Below are 17,892 nucleotides of genomic sequence, written 5' to 3' on the forward strand. Positions count from 1 at the left end.
ATAATATATCAAACTCTTTCTATCATAGGCAATCATTTATATAAGGTTTGGCATCGTATTGAACATTCATTGTAAGCCAAGAGTCTTGGCCATTCATATCAGCATTGTACTTGATGATTGTACTCAATAAAGGAGGGATAAGTTGCATGCCAATTGTTTGATGTAATGCTTATATTGATTGAGCTCTAGATTATCATATGAGAATGCATGTGAAGTGTTTGTCATAATTCCTAGTTGGTGTAGATGCACATTTTCAGACACTTATATGCATGTAAAGGTAGACAAGGGTTGGCATAGCATGCTAAGACTTTGTTGCTCAATCTTGCATCATTAGAAGCATTCAAAGACATCATTTGTAGAATTAAAACTCTTAGCATAACAAACATAAATTTGTATCAACAAGTACATTTCATGTATACAAACAGTTTGACAATATCCCTTGAGCCTATCTTCAGCATTTTGAAGCCATAATCAGCAAGGGATATTACATCTTGATTCAAGTTATGTTTGTTACCAGGTTTGATGCAAGTAGGATGAACATGCAAAGAAAGTGATGAGGATCAACTCCAAGATGAAGGCTTATCAGCTTGCGTACAACCTCAATATTTCACCACATAAGTAAAGACAAGAGCCTAAGGGAGACATTGCAATACTTCAAATCTCAAACACATGCAAAGGCAACTGATGGGATCATTATCACAGACTATAAGGGAAGAAGGAAGGATCAAACATAGGCATCACAAGGTCTACATCAAATGCAACACTGAGGCGGAATTTCCAAACAAGAAGATGAAAAGTGAGATGATCAAGAGATATCCCTCCATCATCTACATTTGTGATGAGTTACGAAGATGAAGCTAGCTGAGATGGTGCCCAATCATTACTTATCCAAGCCAATATTCTCCATAGTGTGTGAGTAAAACTCTCCTAATTAAGGGAAGGATCCCCCTATCTACAAACAAAACTAATATAATATGGGTGGGACATCAGTCTTTCTTCTTCTTTCAATTAAGGGAAGTGACAGAGGCCTTTGACACTGATGAAATCCACATATGCTTTCAGGTGTTGGTGGTGTTAGCAATCATTATTGTAGATCTCTTCCAAGCAATTTATAGTGATAAGTTTGCATTTACAGGAATTTTGGTTGTAAATATTATGGTCAATGGAAAGAATGTTGACATTGAAACATGTTTCTAATGGCGGTCAAGAGTTTCAAGCAATTAGCTTCTTACATATAAAATATTATAGCATGTTATCTAGTCTTGCTATTGTAGGCAATCATTTATATAAGATTTGGCATTGTATTGAACATTCATTGTAAGCCAAGAGTCTTGGCCATTCATATCAACATTGTACTTGATGATTGTAATCAATAAAGGAGGGATAAGTTGCATGAAAATTGTTTGATGTAATGCTTATATTGATTGAGCTCTAGATTATCAAATGAGCTTGATCTTCATAACTCATCACAAATGTAGATGATGGAGGGATATCTCTTGATCATCTCACTTTTCATCTTCTTGTTTGGGAATTCCGCCTTAGTGCTGCATTTGATGTAGACCTTGTCATTCCTATGTTTGATCCTTCCTTCTTTCCTTATAGTCTATGATAATGATCCCATCAGTTGCCTTTGCACGCATTTGAGATTTGAAGTATTGCAATGTCTCCCTTAGGCTCTTGTCTTTGCTTATGTGGTGAAATCTTGAGGTTGTACACAAGCTGATAAGCCTTCATCTTGGAGCTGATTTTCATCACTTGCTTTGCATGTTCATCCTACTTGCATCAAACCTGGGAACAAACATAACTTGAATCAAGATGTAATATCCCTTGCTGATTATGGCTTCAAAATGCTGAAGATAGGCTCAAGGGATATTGTCAAACAATTTGTATACATGAAATGTACTTGTTGATACAAATTTCTGTTTGTTATGCTAAGAGTTTTAATGCTGAAAATGACGTCTTTGAATGCTTCTAATGATGCAAGACTGAGCAACAAAGTCTTAGCATGCTATGACAACCCTTTTCTACCTTTACATGCATATAAGTGTTTAAAAATGTGCATCTACAACAACTAGGAATTATGACAAACACTTGGCATGCATTCTCATATGATAATCTAGAGCTCAATCAATATAAGCATTACATCAAACAATTGGCATGCAACTTATCCCTCCTTTATTGAGTACAATCATCAAGTACAATGCTGATATAAACGGCCAAGACTCTTGGCTTACAATGAATGTTCAATACGATGCCAAATCTTATATAAATGATTGCCTACGATAGGAAGAGTTTGATATATTGTTTTCTAAAGCAAGAAAAATCAGTGATATTTGGATATCCTTTAGAAGTAGGGCCTCCTAATGAGGTGTGTTGGGTATGTGGGTTTGGGAAAGATATGGAAACATTCTATTTCCTTGGTTAGTCATACTTGGGCTTCATTTTGTGTGGGAATATATTGTTTTCTAAAGTTTTTGTATATAATATATATGGACGTACCCAAACCCATGTACCCAAGGGCAAAAAAATTGCATGTACCCATGTACCAGGTTCTCATGCCCATTCCCATACCTGTGCCCATACCTATATCAGTAACTTAGCTGACCTGCCAATGTTGCAGATAAAACATGGTTCTTTTATCATAAAGAGTTTGTTTTTGGTAGCTACATAAAATTTTAGTGACATATGAATAAGTTTCAGAGAAGAAAGTCTGATATTGTTGTAGGATCCATCAGCTATGAGTCAAGTGGTTTGTGGCTCCTTTGAGATTCATTTAAAATGTACAGTATCTCCTTTGCTTCACGATTACCCTTAAAATTCACATGCACATTTAAATAAATAAACATTTATTTAAATCCTATTTATCCTCACCCTCTTGCATTCTCCTACAATACCCACTTGCTCACTAAATTCTTCTAATCCCTTCTAATTTAGCCTAATCAATTTCTAAACATTTGCACATTCCTTATATAGGGATTAGGAAGGAGTCACTTCTCAAAAACAATTAAGGCTCTTACAAACATTAAAAGCCTTTTTCTCTTCCAACAAGGTAACCCACCTTTTGACTCTGGGTTAGAGACTTATTCCCTAACTCAACCATCCAAGGTAACCTTCAAGTCTCTTCAAGCATTTAATGCTTTGACTAAGGTAACCATTTAACCCTTTAACATTCCTTTATCCCTTGGATAAAAAATATATCCACTAACCCAACCCTAACCAAACCCCCTAGGGTAACCATCATGTCTCTTCAGGCATTTAATGCCTCTTCCCTTTCCTCTAAAGCCCTCTCATGATGCCAGTTGTCAGAATTGCATTGGTGGAAGTTGCAAACATGGATTGAGGATTAAGCTCTCTTCATGCAATCCTAGCTCTTGCTATGCCAATTGAATCCTAACCTTCCATCTCCCTATTTTCACTATAAATAGGACTCATTCCTTCATTATCAAGGATCTAGGTTTTTTGTCTTTCTCACACAAGCATTTTTAGAAGCCTTTTAGATCATAATCATATTAGCATAGCAATTATCCATGTTATCTTAACATTTTCTTTATCAGAATCATAGTATTCTATTATCCTAGATCAATTAGCAAGCATTGTTACCATCTTATAGATCTTACTTGCATAGCATGTAGATCATTTATCATAGCACTCGTTCTTTAGGTTGTCATTTTGAAATTTAATTGCTGAATGATCTGAGATCAACCATAACTTGAAGAATCCTTGGAGATAGAGAATAATGGAACATCTTGGAGGGATGGTTGATTTTAAGTTGTTCGTTAATTAGATCCTTTTATCATATAATGTTTCATTGGTATGTTTAGTCATTTTGTTGTTAATCGATTGATACAACTATTTCAAGCATACAAGTACTACTGACAGTAATCTCTATTTTAAGGTTGTGAAATTGTAGTTGTTTATGTGGATGATATAATCTTTGGAGGAAAGGATGGTATGTGTAAGAAATTTTCTGATAAGATGCAAGAAGAGTTGAAATGTCTATGATTGGGGAAATGAATTTCTTTCTTGGTTTAAAAATTAGTTAGAAGGATGATGGTATCTTTATTTCACAATCTAAGTATGTTAAAGAAATGTTGAATAAACTGTTTGGAATGGAAAATGCTAAACTTGTATGTACTCCTATGGCTACTAGTTGTAAGTTGAGCAAAGGTGTTGAATCTTCGAAGACTGATGAGAGAAAATACAGATCAATGATTGGAGGATTATTGTAGATGCTACTAGATCGAATATCATGCATGCTGTTTGCCTTGTAGCTAGATTCCAACAAGATCCTAAAGAAACACATGTTGCTGCTATGAAAAGAATTTTTAGATACTTAAAAGGAGCAAAATATTGTGGACTATGGTATCCCAGAAGATCTAACTTCACTCTTATTACCTAATTGACGTAGATTGGGCTGGTTGTGTGGATGACAAGAAAAGTATGTAAGTGGGGGTGCTTTTTTCCTTGGACCATGATTGGTTGCTTGGTCAAGTAAGAAACATGATTTAGTATCTCTATCTACTGCCGAAGCTGAATATATTGTTGCTACAACTTTCTGTACACATGGATGAAACAAAATCTTAAGGAAATTGGAATATTGTTTGATGAACTAATTTCTATATTTTGTGACAATACCAATGTAATAAATATATCTAAGAATCCAGTTTTGCATTAAAAAATAAAACACATTTCAATTTGGTATCACTTCTTGAGGGAGAAAGTTTTTGAGAATGAGGTGCAGCTTGATTATGTACCTACAAAAGAAAAAATTATTGATATCTTTACTAAAGTACTCGTTAAGGATACTTTTGAATATCTTTAGAAAAAAATGGGGATTATTTCCCCTCCTCATCTAAGCTAAATGCATATAGAGGTGCATTAGTCGAGTGAACTTCATGAATATTATTATTCTGAACTAATGATTGGGGCTTCCTCTTAGGGGGAGCTAAGTGCAGTTATGCATTTTTGAAGAGTTGAATAGAATGAGCTAACAATTTTTGTGTTTGGGCATTTGTCCTTGATGGAAGAGGGGGAGAATGAGAAGATGGGAGAAAATGAAAAGACTGGAAAAATGAGAAAGCAAATGCGAGTAACAAAGTAATTGGCAAAGAGGGAGAATAGTGTATTGAAAAACATTGAATATTGGGTGTGAGACCTGTTGATATTGTTGTTGTCATTGACATGTTTTCATCAATAAAAAAGGGGGAGATTATTGCAAGTTTGGTTAGAATGAGTTGTTTCTATATTTTCATTGGTGTCAACATGCTTTGGTTGTCATTAGTGATTGGTTGGTATAGTTGATATTGAGTTTCTTGTGTAGTTGTGCTGAGAGATTTGGTCTGCATATCTTCTATATTGTACATCTATTCATGCGATTTGGATATGTTGATAAGCTATGTTTAGAGATCCTAGATTCAGGATTTGGTTCTTTGGATTGTGGTGCTAAGGAATTTGTGTTCACCAATGTGTGACAGTGTTTAATAGTGTTTCCATGTGAAATGCATGCTCCACATTTCTTTGCATTATGGTTTCTATTGTTGCAATTTTAGAGATAAGTTCATAATGTCCTTATCTTCATGCTTTTCAGTTGGCACATGTACTTGGGCTTTGAAAGCATGGTTTCAAAGTTCGATGGTGTTTGCTCTAGGTTTGGCCGATCTTGAGTGTTTACACTTCACATTATTTCTTCGACGATTATGGATCAGTATAATGTGTATGATGCTTATTTTGGTCCTAGTTAAGATGTGTTGTGGTCCACTCTACATTCTTTTCCACTGCGGAAATGTTTAGTGCTGACCTAATTTTAATTGTGTTCGACTAGGATGATTAGCCAACCTTGGAAGATTTTGCATATGTGAGGATGACATAAAAAAAGTATAATTTATCGAGGATGATGTGTATGTATGTGTGTTGTAAAAGAAAGTGAAATGCAATGAAGGTGTGTGAAAGAGGATATATGTCCCTATTGTTTGATGAGTGTTGTTTGAGCTAGTGAAAAGTGTTGAGCAGTGTAGACCTTCATGTGTTAGCTATTGTAAGTAGTAAGCCAAAGGTATCTATAAATCTCATGGTTGCAGAGGTACATCAATGGTGGATTATTTATCTTGTATTCTTCTTCATCTAGGAAGTGAGCTTGTGATAGTGAGACTTTAACATTCTCTTTGGTTTCTCCCCTAACAGGCCTTTCCACGTAAAATCTGGTGTTTCCTTGGGTATGATGTGTTCTACTTTTCATGTTCTCTCATGCTCATATCTTTCTATGAATTAAGTAATAAAGTTAAGAAATTGTGGATTTGACTTAGGAAAATATTTTAATATTTGTTTGTACAATTGATTCTCCCCCCCTCTCAGTTGTCTTGTGCATAAGAACATTCAGATGTAGTGTTTTCTTTGGCATAAACGTTGTTTCTTTATTGATGTTCTACTTAAACTTCTCATTAATGTTATCTATTTAGAAATAGGATTCTTAGAGCTATAGATACCTAGTATTTCCTTAGGACACCCTTGTCTCAATTGAATAAATAGTTAAACTATCTAGTTAATCCCCTTCACCTTATGTATTCCTCCTAATTACATAATCCCATTATTTTACTATCCCATTTTCTTTCTCACATAATTAATTTTTTATTATATAATTACCCCTATTTTCTACCTCACATAGCTAAAATAATCAATAACATTCTTATTTTATTATGGTTGTATTCTCTTCACCAAATTTCAAGGATAAAGGGAATCCTAAATGCACTTGTCCCCCACATTTCTAATGGTTTCACAATAGCTTATTATTTTTGGTAAGTGCATTCTATCCCTTCACATTCCAAAAACCTCCATCATGACCCTAAATATTCTCTCCTCATTCCTAGGGAAGTCTTCTTATTCATCCTCCATCGTTGATTTTTCATCACATCTTTACTATCCATTTAATGTCCCAAAAACCTATAAATTGAGGCACCATATTATCCGTTTAATCTATATATTTTTTCTAGCTATATGCTGTCAAAATAGGTATCCTTTTGTACACAAGAGAATCCACATTTCAATCACTCGGAGCAAATAAAAATTGCAATGGAGACCATCATTAATTTATTTTGTTTGCTTTCTTTTTTTTGAATTCCTTTGTGTGCTCTATGTGAGGTTTCATTTGGTTTAAGTATGAGCTTTCATTTGCATTTATTTCTTCTTTGCATTTTTAAACTAATGTTTACATTTTTGGCGACTCTTCCCTTGTCTAACTCCATTGTGTGTTTTGTCTCTTGTTGTGGTTTTTCGCTAAGTTCTTTGTGTAGGTTATTACTTCACTTTGAGTGATTTTGGTGATCAATTTTTTATACTTTCTCCCAAGGGTAAAATAGAGCTCATGATCACATCTGGAATGGTTGAGAGATGAATTTTGATATACAACATTTCAAAGTTTGCTTGTAAGGAAAATTAGCTATCTTTGGAGAGAGTTTAGATCATCATTGTATGAAATTCCATTTATTATACAAAATCTATGCAATCATACAATTTGTATTGTATAAACATATTGTACACCTACAAGTGGTGGAGGTTTCGACTCTGGTGTTTAAATGTATACACAACATACATCTTTCAATTTTTGCATGTGCATTTAACTTTTAATATACATATATAATTTTGTAAGGTACACACACACACATACATACATACACATATACACATATACACATATACATACATATACATATACATATACATATACATATACATATACATATACATATACATATACATATACATATACATATACATATACATAGTATGATATCATAACAACTTGGAATATATACAGAGGGTACCCCTCAACTTGTGGGTGACAAGACAATAGACTCAAGCATGGATTTTGATTTTATGAATTGACTATTTTGATGTTATAAATCGTTATCACCATTTAAACATTTAGTTATTATTTAATACTAAAGCATTTTTTATTGCAAGCTTAAACTACCTTCTAACCCCATAAAACCATTTATTCACTTTCCAAAACGAAGTTTCAATGATAAATTTATAGGTTGTTACTCTAAACTACCTTAAGTCTACCAAAACCATGATATTTTAGGTTAAAACTACTTTTTATCCACTAAAAGCCACCTAACATCCACAAAAGCTATGGCTTTAGGACTTCTAAAATGACTTAATCATTATAAACCATGGGTTTTTTTAATGATAAACCCATCTTTATCCACTAAAATTAGGGGTTCAAGTTCAACCTCCCCAAATGCCTTAATATGTGGAAAACCATAAGTTTCAAGCTTAAACTACCCTTGAGTACAGTGAAAATCACCATTTAAATATTCAAATATAGTTTTTGAATATTAGTTTTTTTCCTTTGCTAGGCTACTAGTTTTTTAATATTTGCTTAAGGTAGCTTCAAGAATGACTTTTAGTTTTTTTCCTTTGCTAGGTTACTAGTCATATGAACAACCAAAGGGCCTCACTAAGCTTTGAGCCCCTAGTCACGTGTACTTCTAAGCCTATGACCCCTACCAAATCATAGGTAATTTATTACAACCCCATTAACCTATTTATCCCATTGATGCTTTGTCTATTAACCTTGCCAACAAGGAACTAGCCAAAACAGTTCTTAAGCCCCCCTACTCCATTACAATTTGCTTGAAAAATAACTTTCATTCAAACTAGCATAAATTTTGTATTTTCAATTAGATTTTCAAAACAATTGAACATTGGAAAGTGAATTAGAGCCATGTGTAATAGAATAGGTATTATTCTCATAATATTCTCTAGAAGTGAATTAGATCGTTAAAAGTTGTCTTTTTTATTTGAAACTTCAAACATTGATAAGTTTTGCATGAAATATCATTTTTAAGCATTTTTTTAATCCAAAAGTCACGAGCAATCTATTCATGGCTTTTACTTTTCCATAGGATTGAATTATTTTTTACTTTTTAGCTAGCCCTTAAATGCAATTATTTTCATATGATGAAGACTTCCATGCTTTTTCTTCTTTATCATATTATTAAAAAATGAGTTAATATTCACTTTCACATTTAGATTTTGGACTTAAAATTTACATGTGCCTTTTAATCCCAAAGTGATACTTTATATATGCTCTCCCCTCATGATGTTTAGTAAACTTGAAGATAAAAAACAAATGCCATTTCTCAAATTTCTTTATACGAGACCTATCTTGAATTTCATCACCATGGGGATGGCTTCAACTCTAGAGTTCCAACAAAGTATAAAAAGTGGGGGGTGAATTGAAAAGCACACCTCATGGAAGGAAATTTTGTCATTTGAGCAAAGCCCCAAGAACTCTATACTTTGGGGAAGTTAAGGAGAAGAGTGTTAGGAGTACGGTTCTTGTTGCACCAACTGATCGACTTGTTAATGCCTGATACAACCACTAGACATATAGAATCCACTTGAGGCGGTTAATCCATTTCACAAACCCGAGCACTGTGCACACAAGGAGACCAAGGGTGCACACCTTGCAACAACCTTAGTCATCCTTGAGTTACATCCAAATATTTTAACAACCTTAGGTTATTCTAGATTATTAAATCATCAGTGCCATCCTTTGTAAACATAATCTTTATAATCCAAATCCAACAATCAACAAAAGCAATCCTTGGACACACTATAGAATGACACACTTTATTAAGGTCCAAAACTATGCATGCGACCTCGATATGGAAAAACACGACTTTGAACTTAAATTTGCAAACTTCTGAACTATGATTTTTTGGTCTTCAAAGAGTCTTTTGCCTCTCTATACTTGAATTGGATGGTGTTTAAAATAACTAATAAAGCTTGCTATCAAGTGTGGTGAATCCATGTTTTGTGTTAATGACAAGCAAATCTCTTTGTATTAATTCAATGGTGGTTAAACAAATTCAAAGACATGCCAAACATAATGCAAATGCCTATGTATATGTCTTTATGATTGTATATGTTGATGTAATGCACTCTATGATGATAATGCAAATGATACGTTCAATGAATACGTGATGTCCAAATGACCCAGGGCTTCTTGCTTTTATATAACTTCTTATCGTTAAAATTGAAATTGTGGTGAGAAATGACTTGTTGGAATTGTGCTAACTTAAGCTTATAATTAATTTTAAGTTTGGAAAACATGATTCAAGACCACACTTGCAATCATGACCAATAAATAAGAATATATAAATTAAGAATAGGTTCCAAATCCACTACAAAATGAAGACTTAAATAAAATTTAAGTTGAATGCCAACTCTTACAAAATAAAAATATCACCATCTATATACTAAACTATTACACTAGAAACAAAAATTGAAAAAGAATCCAAACAAATAAAACATCAGTGATAATAAATTTGCATTATAAAATAATAATAAAAAGTTACATCACTTCAAAAGGAAGAGTTTTTTAAAGTATCTTTATCTTAAAATACAACCAAAAATTATACTTAAACCAAAACTCAAAAAGAGTGTGCTGTAACATCACACTTTGAATATGTTCTAGACCAAAACTCCAAGAAAAAAACAAGGTTTACAGAGCAATCTCAAGCTTTACAAAACCAACATAAAACCACAATAATGTCATTAAAGCATAAGTTGGGCTGTCTTAATCTGTTTACCAGTGGGTTTCCTTTACTCATAGCCACACACCCAAAAGGCGAAGGTGGGAACAGTGCGAATCTAGAAGCTTCACATTTTCCATTTAATACTGGAGGTGATTTAGAAGGTATAATCTACAGACCCACACTGCGCTTGGAACTGTAATCCATTCGCTCACTCATCTCCGAGGGAAAAAATGGCGGACTGGGGACCCATTTTAGTGGGGGTTATTCTCTTCGTACTGCTGTCACCGGGATTGTTGTTTCAGTTGCCAGGGAACAGCCGTAAAGTGGAGTTCAGCTCCTTTCACACAAGCGGTCCATCCATCTTGGTGCATTCTCTCATATTTTTCGGAATCTATGCTATATTTATAATAGCCATAGGAATACATGTGCATTTTGGTTGACTGTAAGCTATGGCTCCTACATTCTGTTCTTAAAACCCCAGATCTGTCCAAACCTGGTTAAATATGTGGAATTTTTGAGCCAGGATGAAAATTATTTATGGACAATGATGTATGCGTATGTTTTGTTTTGCAATGGATAATGCTTTGGCTTTCTGGAGCTTCCTGTTCAGGCAGCATTTCCTTTTGAATGCTGTCTTGAATTTGTTCTAAAATTGGAGACCAAAAATATTTTGATTATATATGATGATTTACAGTGTATGCTTGATTATTACTAATTTTGCATTTTAATCCTTTTGGTTATTGTGTCAATACTTTTCGATTTTGTACAATTAGGGTTAGACATTCTTCCTCTGGGGAGTCTCTGGTTGAGGAGGCAGTTGATGACTCCTCTCTCATCTTCGATCTGAGGAAGTGAAAATGGTATGTATGGGATCGTTGCTCAAAGAAGTAGGAGACTAAATCTGTGTCAGACATTTATCTTCGAGTTAAAGAGTGTGGATTGTAAGGAAGGGTAACGACATTGTATAAGTTGGATGGATTGTGACAGGTTCCAGACCTTTTCAACACTTAATATTATAATTAATAATTTACTTTAGCTGTTGATTAGTATTTTTACTTCTAACATTTAGGAATCTGTTAAAGCCTATTTATGTTTCAATTAAAATTTATGATTAGGGTTAGGGTTATGAAAGGAAAGAAAGCTCAGGGCATTGCGGATACATTTTGAGATTTTATAAAATGTTTTCTTGTGACATGACATTGTGTCTGTATATGACTACGTTTTGATTTCTGTTCTTGCCCTTTGAGGTTTTGGATTAGTATTATTTTGTTTTGATAGAAATGTCCATGCTTGCCTCTGAGTTGCGAATCAGTTAAGCTGGTGTGGAACAGAGCCTTTCACACATTCATAATTTAAAGCGATAATTTGTTTCCACCTGGTTAAATTGGTCATCACAAAATCAATATCCCAAGTGAAGGATTGCAATGCATGATACTGCTGATGCATTTTTCTGTATGGAGGAGTATAATTTATTGTAATAGAAAATTTTGCAAATCTATCTATATGCGGAGTCTTTGATGTCAATTGCTTGCAATTCAATATGCATCTCTGCAAATAAAGTGTTTGAGTGATTTTGTTACCTTTCCTGCCTAGAGAAGCTTCTAATATTAGGGTTTGTTTTTAATACTGCAACTTCTATTAGTTGATTAATTGATTAATGTCTTATGGAATTCTGCCTCTTCTGGAAATGAATTTGTTGCTGTAAAATGATGAGTAAATGATATACTAAATTGGGGTCAGTACTGGCATTTTTGGCATGATTTAATTTTCCCCTAGATTTATGGGGAAAAAATAGAGTCCAACAACTTCAAGTCTTCATGGTGCTGTGTATAACCTTCCAGACCTGGCCAGTGTTGAAAGTATTTGGAGAAGTCAAAATCTTAGCTGCTTTGGATGTGTCTGCAGTTAAAATAGCAATCATCTTCATTTCATATGACCAAGTTAGGAACAGTTGGAGTGATATAAGAAACTATGAATTGTGATTTTTCTTGTTTTTTCTGATCATAATTATTCATCCTTCAGCTTGAAATATTCAGGTATTTCACTGATTGAATTTTTTTCTCAAAATAATCCATCATCAGATTATACATTTATCTGTTTTCAGCAGTCACTTTTCTTGATTTTTAGAAAGATCTTTTTTAATTTGACATTAGTGGTTCCCTGTTTTATTAGACAATATGAGATCTTATATACTGTTAAATATTTTTTTTGTATTAATAATAAGGATTTCAAAAAGTTACAATTATACAAGAACGAGTCCAGGCCTCATAGAGGCAGCAAAAAGAGAGTATGAGGCATGGCCTCCCGGCAAGAAATCAAGAGATAGTAACCAGAATATACATGACAAAATAGGGGCCAGCAACAAAATTAATACAGCTTATAGTAGGATGCCATCAATGGCATCAACCCAGGTTGTCCACCCCTTTTCCCCTTCAATCCAGACAACCTTCTTCCTTTCCTGTATCTGTCTCAGCATAGCCATCACCTCTTTTTTGATATTCTTGTTCTTTCTGACTTCTTGGTTCATTTTGTTTAGGGTCTTCTCAAAAGCTTTAATGTCCTCCATGTTCCTCCTCCACTCGTAACCATGCTGCATCTCATATACTAAAAAAGTGGCGTGACCGGTCTTCAGGAATCTCCTAAGCTTGTCCTTATCAATCAGCATCATGATACGGACCTGCAAAAGGATTTTAAAATATGTGAGTTTACAGAAAAACTCAGTAAGGGACCGGGGGTTGTCCTGATACCTTTCCTCGTTCCTGCACTTCCAGAGCTGCCAAAGGATGTTAGAAGATAAAATATACCAAAAAAGATTAGTATCCTTTTTAATCCCATAAATATGACCAGTTACAATATTCATAATAGTGTAATCAAGTGGATAAGATATATCAAACATTTGCCAGATCCTTCTTGCAAAGGTACAATCGAAAAAAATATGCCTACTGGTTTCAGGTATCTTACAGATGTTGCAGTAATCAGTTTTAGCTTCCAAGTTTCTGACAGGGAGCCTGTTCAGCAACAACAACCATCTAAAATATTTGATTTTTGGTTCAATGGGTCCTTTCCAAAGGTGATTGAGGAGTTTCTTCCAGGAGCAGCTATCAAGGGAGGTATACCAGAGAGCATTAATATGATCAATAATGGATTCGTTGTGATTAATAACATTATATATGTTTTTTGCCTTAAGTTTGCTAAAGATGCTACCACCAGGCCACTTGCACTGAAGGACTATTGGAATCCACATCGCAAGTCACAGGGAGATCTTTGGTGGCTTTGACAATCATATTGTAGGTTTTTTTTTGCGAGTCAGGAATGTTGAATTTAATTTTAAGATCATTCCAGGGTATAAGTTGATTATGCTCAAATAAGTCAACCAATTGGGAAATCCCTTTTTTATTCCAAATTTTAGCAGAGCAACCTTGTGAGAGGGTTAAGGGCTTGCCAGAGAGTTGCAAATTCCACCATATAGATCTTTCACCATACAGAGTTTGACTATCATGGAAGTCCTTGTTGTACACAAACTTTCTAACTTGTTCCCAAGCTTTCCAAATGGAGCAAAAGACAACAGAGCCATGGACCTTAATGGGAAAGTTCCCCATGATAAGATCAGAGAGGGGCAGGCCTTTCCAAGTTTTAGCATGTTTAGGGAAACCCAATTCAATGTTGTTCCTAATGAGGATTTTCCATGGGGAATCACCCTCCATAGAGTGGAAGATCCACTTGGCGGCAAGAGCAACCCCCTGAGTTCTAAGATCTTTCAAGCCCACCCCCCCAAGTAAGCTGTCCGTATGGCACCATTGCCACTTAACAGCATGAAGTTTTTTCGATCCTCTGCCATCGGACCATAAGAAGTTCCTAATAGCCTTTTGGATCTCTAAGAGCTGGTAGTTGTTAAACATCCAGGCCGAAGAGTAATATATGTTATAAGATGAGAGAATCTTTTGGCAAACCTGTACTCTGCCAGCAAGAGAAAGGAACCGGTTATGCCATTTATTGAGTTTGATGTTAATTTTGTCCTTGATCCAATTCCACATGGCCTTAAGAGAGGGGTCAACAGAAAAAGGAATACCAAGATACCGAACAACCAAATGGGGACCTCCCCATTGATAATGGAACCTATTGCTCCAGTCAGGAGGGGTCTCATCCCACCCAAGGCAAACAGATTTCGAGTAGGAGATCTTTGCTCCGGATATACTGCAGAAAGTTTTAAGTTTGCATTGGAGAGCTTCAAAATTACTGTCACGGGCCTTAAAGAAAACAGTGGTGTCATCAGCAAACTGACTGGTGATGAGCTCCTCATTATTAGGGAGCCGGATACCTCTAACAGCAGGGGACATAGAGTGATCTCTGAGAATATAGTGGAAAGCTTCGGAGGAGATCACGAAGAGGGCAGGGGCTAAAGGGCAGCCCTGTCTGATGGATCTCTCAAGCGGGAAAGCATCAGACCAGGATCCGTTGATATCAATCTGGGCAAAGACATCATTCATCATCATTTTAACAAGATTACAAAATCTGGTGGGAAAACCAAAAGCTTCGAGAGTCATGGAGATGAAATTCCATTCTACACGATCGTAGGCCTTCTCGAAGTCTAACAGTAACATGGCACAATTTTGCTGGGAGAGCTTTGCCCAATTCATAGCCTCCCAACTAGTTATAACATTTTCTAAAATGTATCTTCCCTTAATGAATCCAGTCTGCGTTGAACTAATAATCTTAGGGAGAATATCCTGAAGCCTAAGAGCAAGGATTTTGGCTAAGATTTTATAGGACACATTAAGAAGAGTAATCGGTCTCCAATTTTTAATAAGAGCTTTATCTCCCTCTTTGGGGATAAGTTTGATGATACCCCTATTGATGTTTCTTCCTAAGGAACCTCTTTCTAATGCATCAGAATAAACTTTAAGAAGTTCATGACAGATCCATCCAATGTTGGTTTTATAGAATTCAGCAGGCAAGCCATCGGGCCCGGGGGCCTTGTCTTTTTGGAGGGAGAGGATTGCCTTCTCGATTTCTCCCAAGGTGATCTCGGCAGAAAGGATAACAGCATCATGATCAGTGATCTTTTTAGGAATAATGGAGAGACATTGGTTTCTAATGTTATTAGCTTCCACAGAATCCTCAGAAGTAAAGAGATTCTGGTAGTATTTCGCAAAGGCTTCCTTTATCAAATCAGGGTTGGTGATGTCCTGATTATCAATGACAATTCTATCAATAGATTCATTAGTCTGTTTATGCTTCAAAAGATTGAAGAAGAATTTGGAACCCCTGTCACCGAACTGCAGCCAATTAGCTCGAGATCTAATTTTTGCACCACGGGCTTTGGCCTGAAGATGTCGACTAAGAGCATTCTTAGCATAAATGACCTGGGCAGTAAGATTATAGTCAGAGGGGTTGGCTTGAATGTGAGATTCAACAACCTGAAGATTAGCAGAGAGGGTCTTCTCAATGCGTCTATAGTCTTTGGCTCTTTTCTGGCCAATGGTTTTAAGGAAATTTTGCCAAGTAGTAACATTTAGGTCCCATTTTTCAATATTATTAAGGTGAGGAAAATGACTTTTATTAATCAGACTAATGATATGAACAACAGCTAAGACATCCTCATCTTCCAGAAGACTAGTATTTAATATGAATTTAGAATCAGAAGCCCTACAGTGAGTCGGGGAGTTGTTAAAAATAAATCTGGTTTTTATGGGGTGGTGATCAGAAAGAATGGTAGATGTGGCAAGAACAGTGTTACCCCATTTATCTGGGAGGACAGAGAAAAGATTCTTGTTGGCATAAAACCTATCTAACCTCGAATAGATTCTGTTAGCCCCTTGCTGGAAATTGCACCATGTGTGCCAAATTCCAGGAGAGAGGTCCTTATTTCCAGCAAGGGGATCATATAGAAGTTTGTTAATTTTCATTCTATCCCAATGAAGTTTTTCTCCATCCTTCCAGGTAAAAGGGAGTCCTCCTTCCTTATCAGCCTGTGATTCGATCATATTAAAATCCCCCCCCACAATCCAAGGTAAGTCAGGAAGGTTATCAATCCAGTCCCAAAGGGTTATCCTTTCTTTCCAGTCATTTGAAGCATAAACAGAGCATATACCAAAACTGTTATTATTATACTTAATAGTAACCCAGACAGCACGATTGCATGGTGATACTCCATGATCAATAATGCAAGAACTCCATTTAGGATGAACAAGAAGAGCAACCCCTCCTTTTCCTCTAGTGTGAAGAGTGTGAAATTTAACAGCATCCTTCCAAATATAGGCCAGATTATTATAAAGGGTGAAATCCACTGCTTTGATCTCTTGGAGCATCAAGAAGTCCAGGCTAATTTGGGAGTCAATGTATTTTTTTATAACAAATTTCCTATCCGGGGACTCTAGGCCCCTTATATTCCATGAAACGCAATTCATTGAGAAACAATGTTCAGGGGAAGGTCCTGTATAGCCGCTCCCTGGATGGGAGTCACATTATTTGGGGAGGAATCCTCTTTCTTTTTATTACCAGAGTTTTTATTTTTTGACCCCACAGGTCTTCCCCTTCTTTTCGAGATGGGAAGATCATCCATACCATCATACTCATAATCCGACTCAAACAGTATCTGCTTGTCTTCATCCATGGCCTGCTTGGTGCTACAAGAGACCATAGTGGGATTACATGCAGGTATAACTTCAATAGTACAATCATCTTCTATTTCTTTAAGAGCTTTACGTGAGTCAGATGTCTTAGAATTAGTGCAAGTTTTATCAGTAGGATCGCACTTTTGAGGGAAAATAGAGACGGGGCTGTTTAAACAGGGGGGAGCTTGCGGGGATGAAACATCTTTGTTTTTGTTAACTTTTCTTCTCCTTTTCTTGGTAATGGTTAGGAATCCATCCGAGTTACCCGCAGCTGTTTCAGTGTTATGCAATGACAGAGTATCAGACCAATTGGGGATCTGTGGAGGGGCAGAGGCTGCGAAAAGGGGTGTGAAATGGAGGTTATTTTGAGCATTTTGGGTGTCTGGCCGAGGTGTTTGAGTATCGGAAGCAGTATGGACAGGAGGAGCTTGTGGGGTGTTATCACTAGTGGTTTTATCAGAGGTAGTAACCGATTTCTTTTTAATAATTGGACAGTCTTTACGTCTGTGACCTTCTCTTCGGCATAGAAAGCAGGCATTCAACCCACCAAGTATTTCAATAGGGCATGTTATCCTTTTGTCAGCTATATTCACATTTAGGGCTTCTGGAATATCAATTCCCGGTTTAATAGCTATGAGGATGCGGGCATCAAGATGGGGAACCAACCTCACAGTATCATCCATTCGGATGACTCTACCCAGGGGTTCCAAGAGCTGCGGAATAAATCTCCATAGGAA

The 17,892-nt window shown here is 35.8% G+C and overlaps 1 protein-coding gene across 1 annotated transcript; it reads left to right on the top strand.

Annotated features, from left to right (window-relative positions):
• The first annotated feature begins 10,521 nt into the window (after nt 1–10,521).
• LOC131038571 (uncharacterized) lies at nt 10,522–11,252 on the top strand. Its single transcript, XM_057971057.2, has one exon. It carries the CDS (start codon nt 10,772–10,774, stop codon nt 10,979–10,981), a length of 210 nt encoding a protein of 69 aa, XP_057827040.1. The 5' UTR covers nt 10,522–10,771; the 3' UTR covers nt 10,982–11,252.
• The last annotated feature ends 6,640 nt before the right edge of the window (nt 11,253–17,892 follow it).

Source organism: Cryptomeria japonica, chromosome 10 (assembly GCF_030272615.1).
Source record: "Cryptomeria japonica chromosome 10, Sugi_1.0, whole genome shotgun sequence".
In the NCBI taxonomy this organism is placed as follows: Eukaryota; Viridiplantae; Streptophyta; class Pinopsida; order Cupressales; family Cupressaceae; genus Cryptomeria; species Cryptomeria japonica.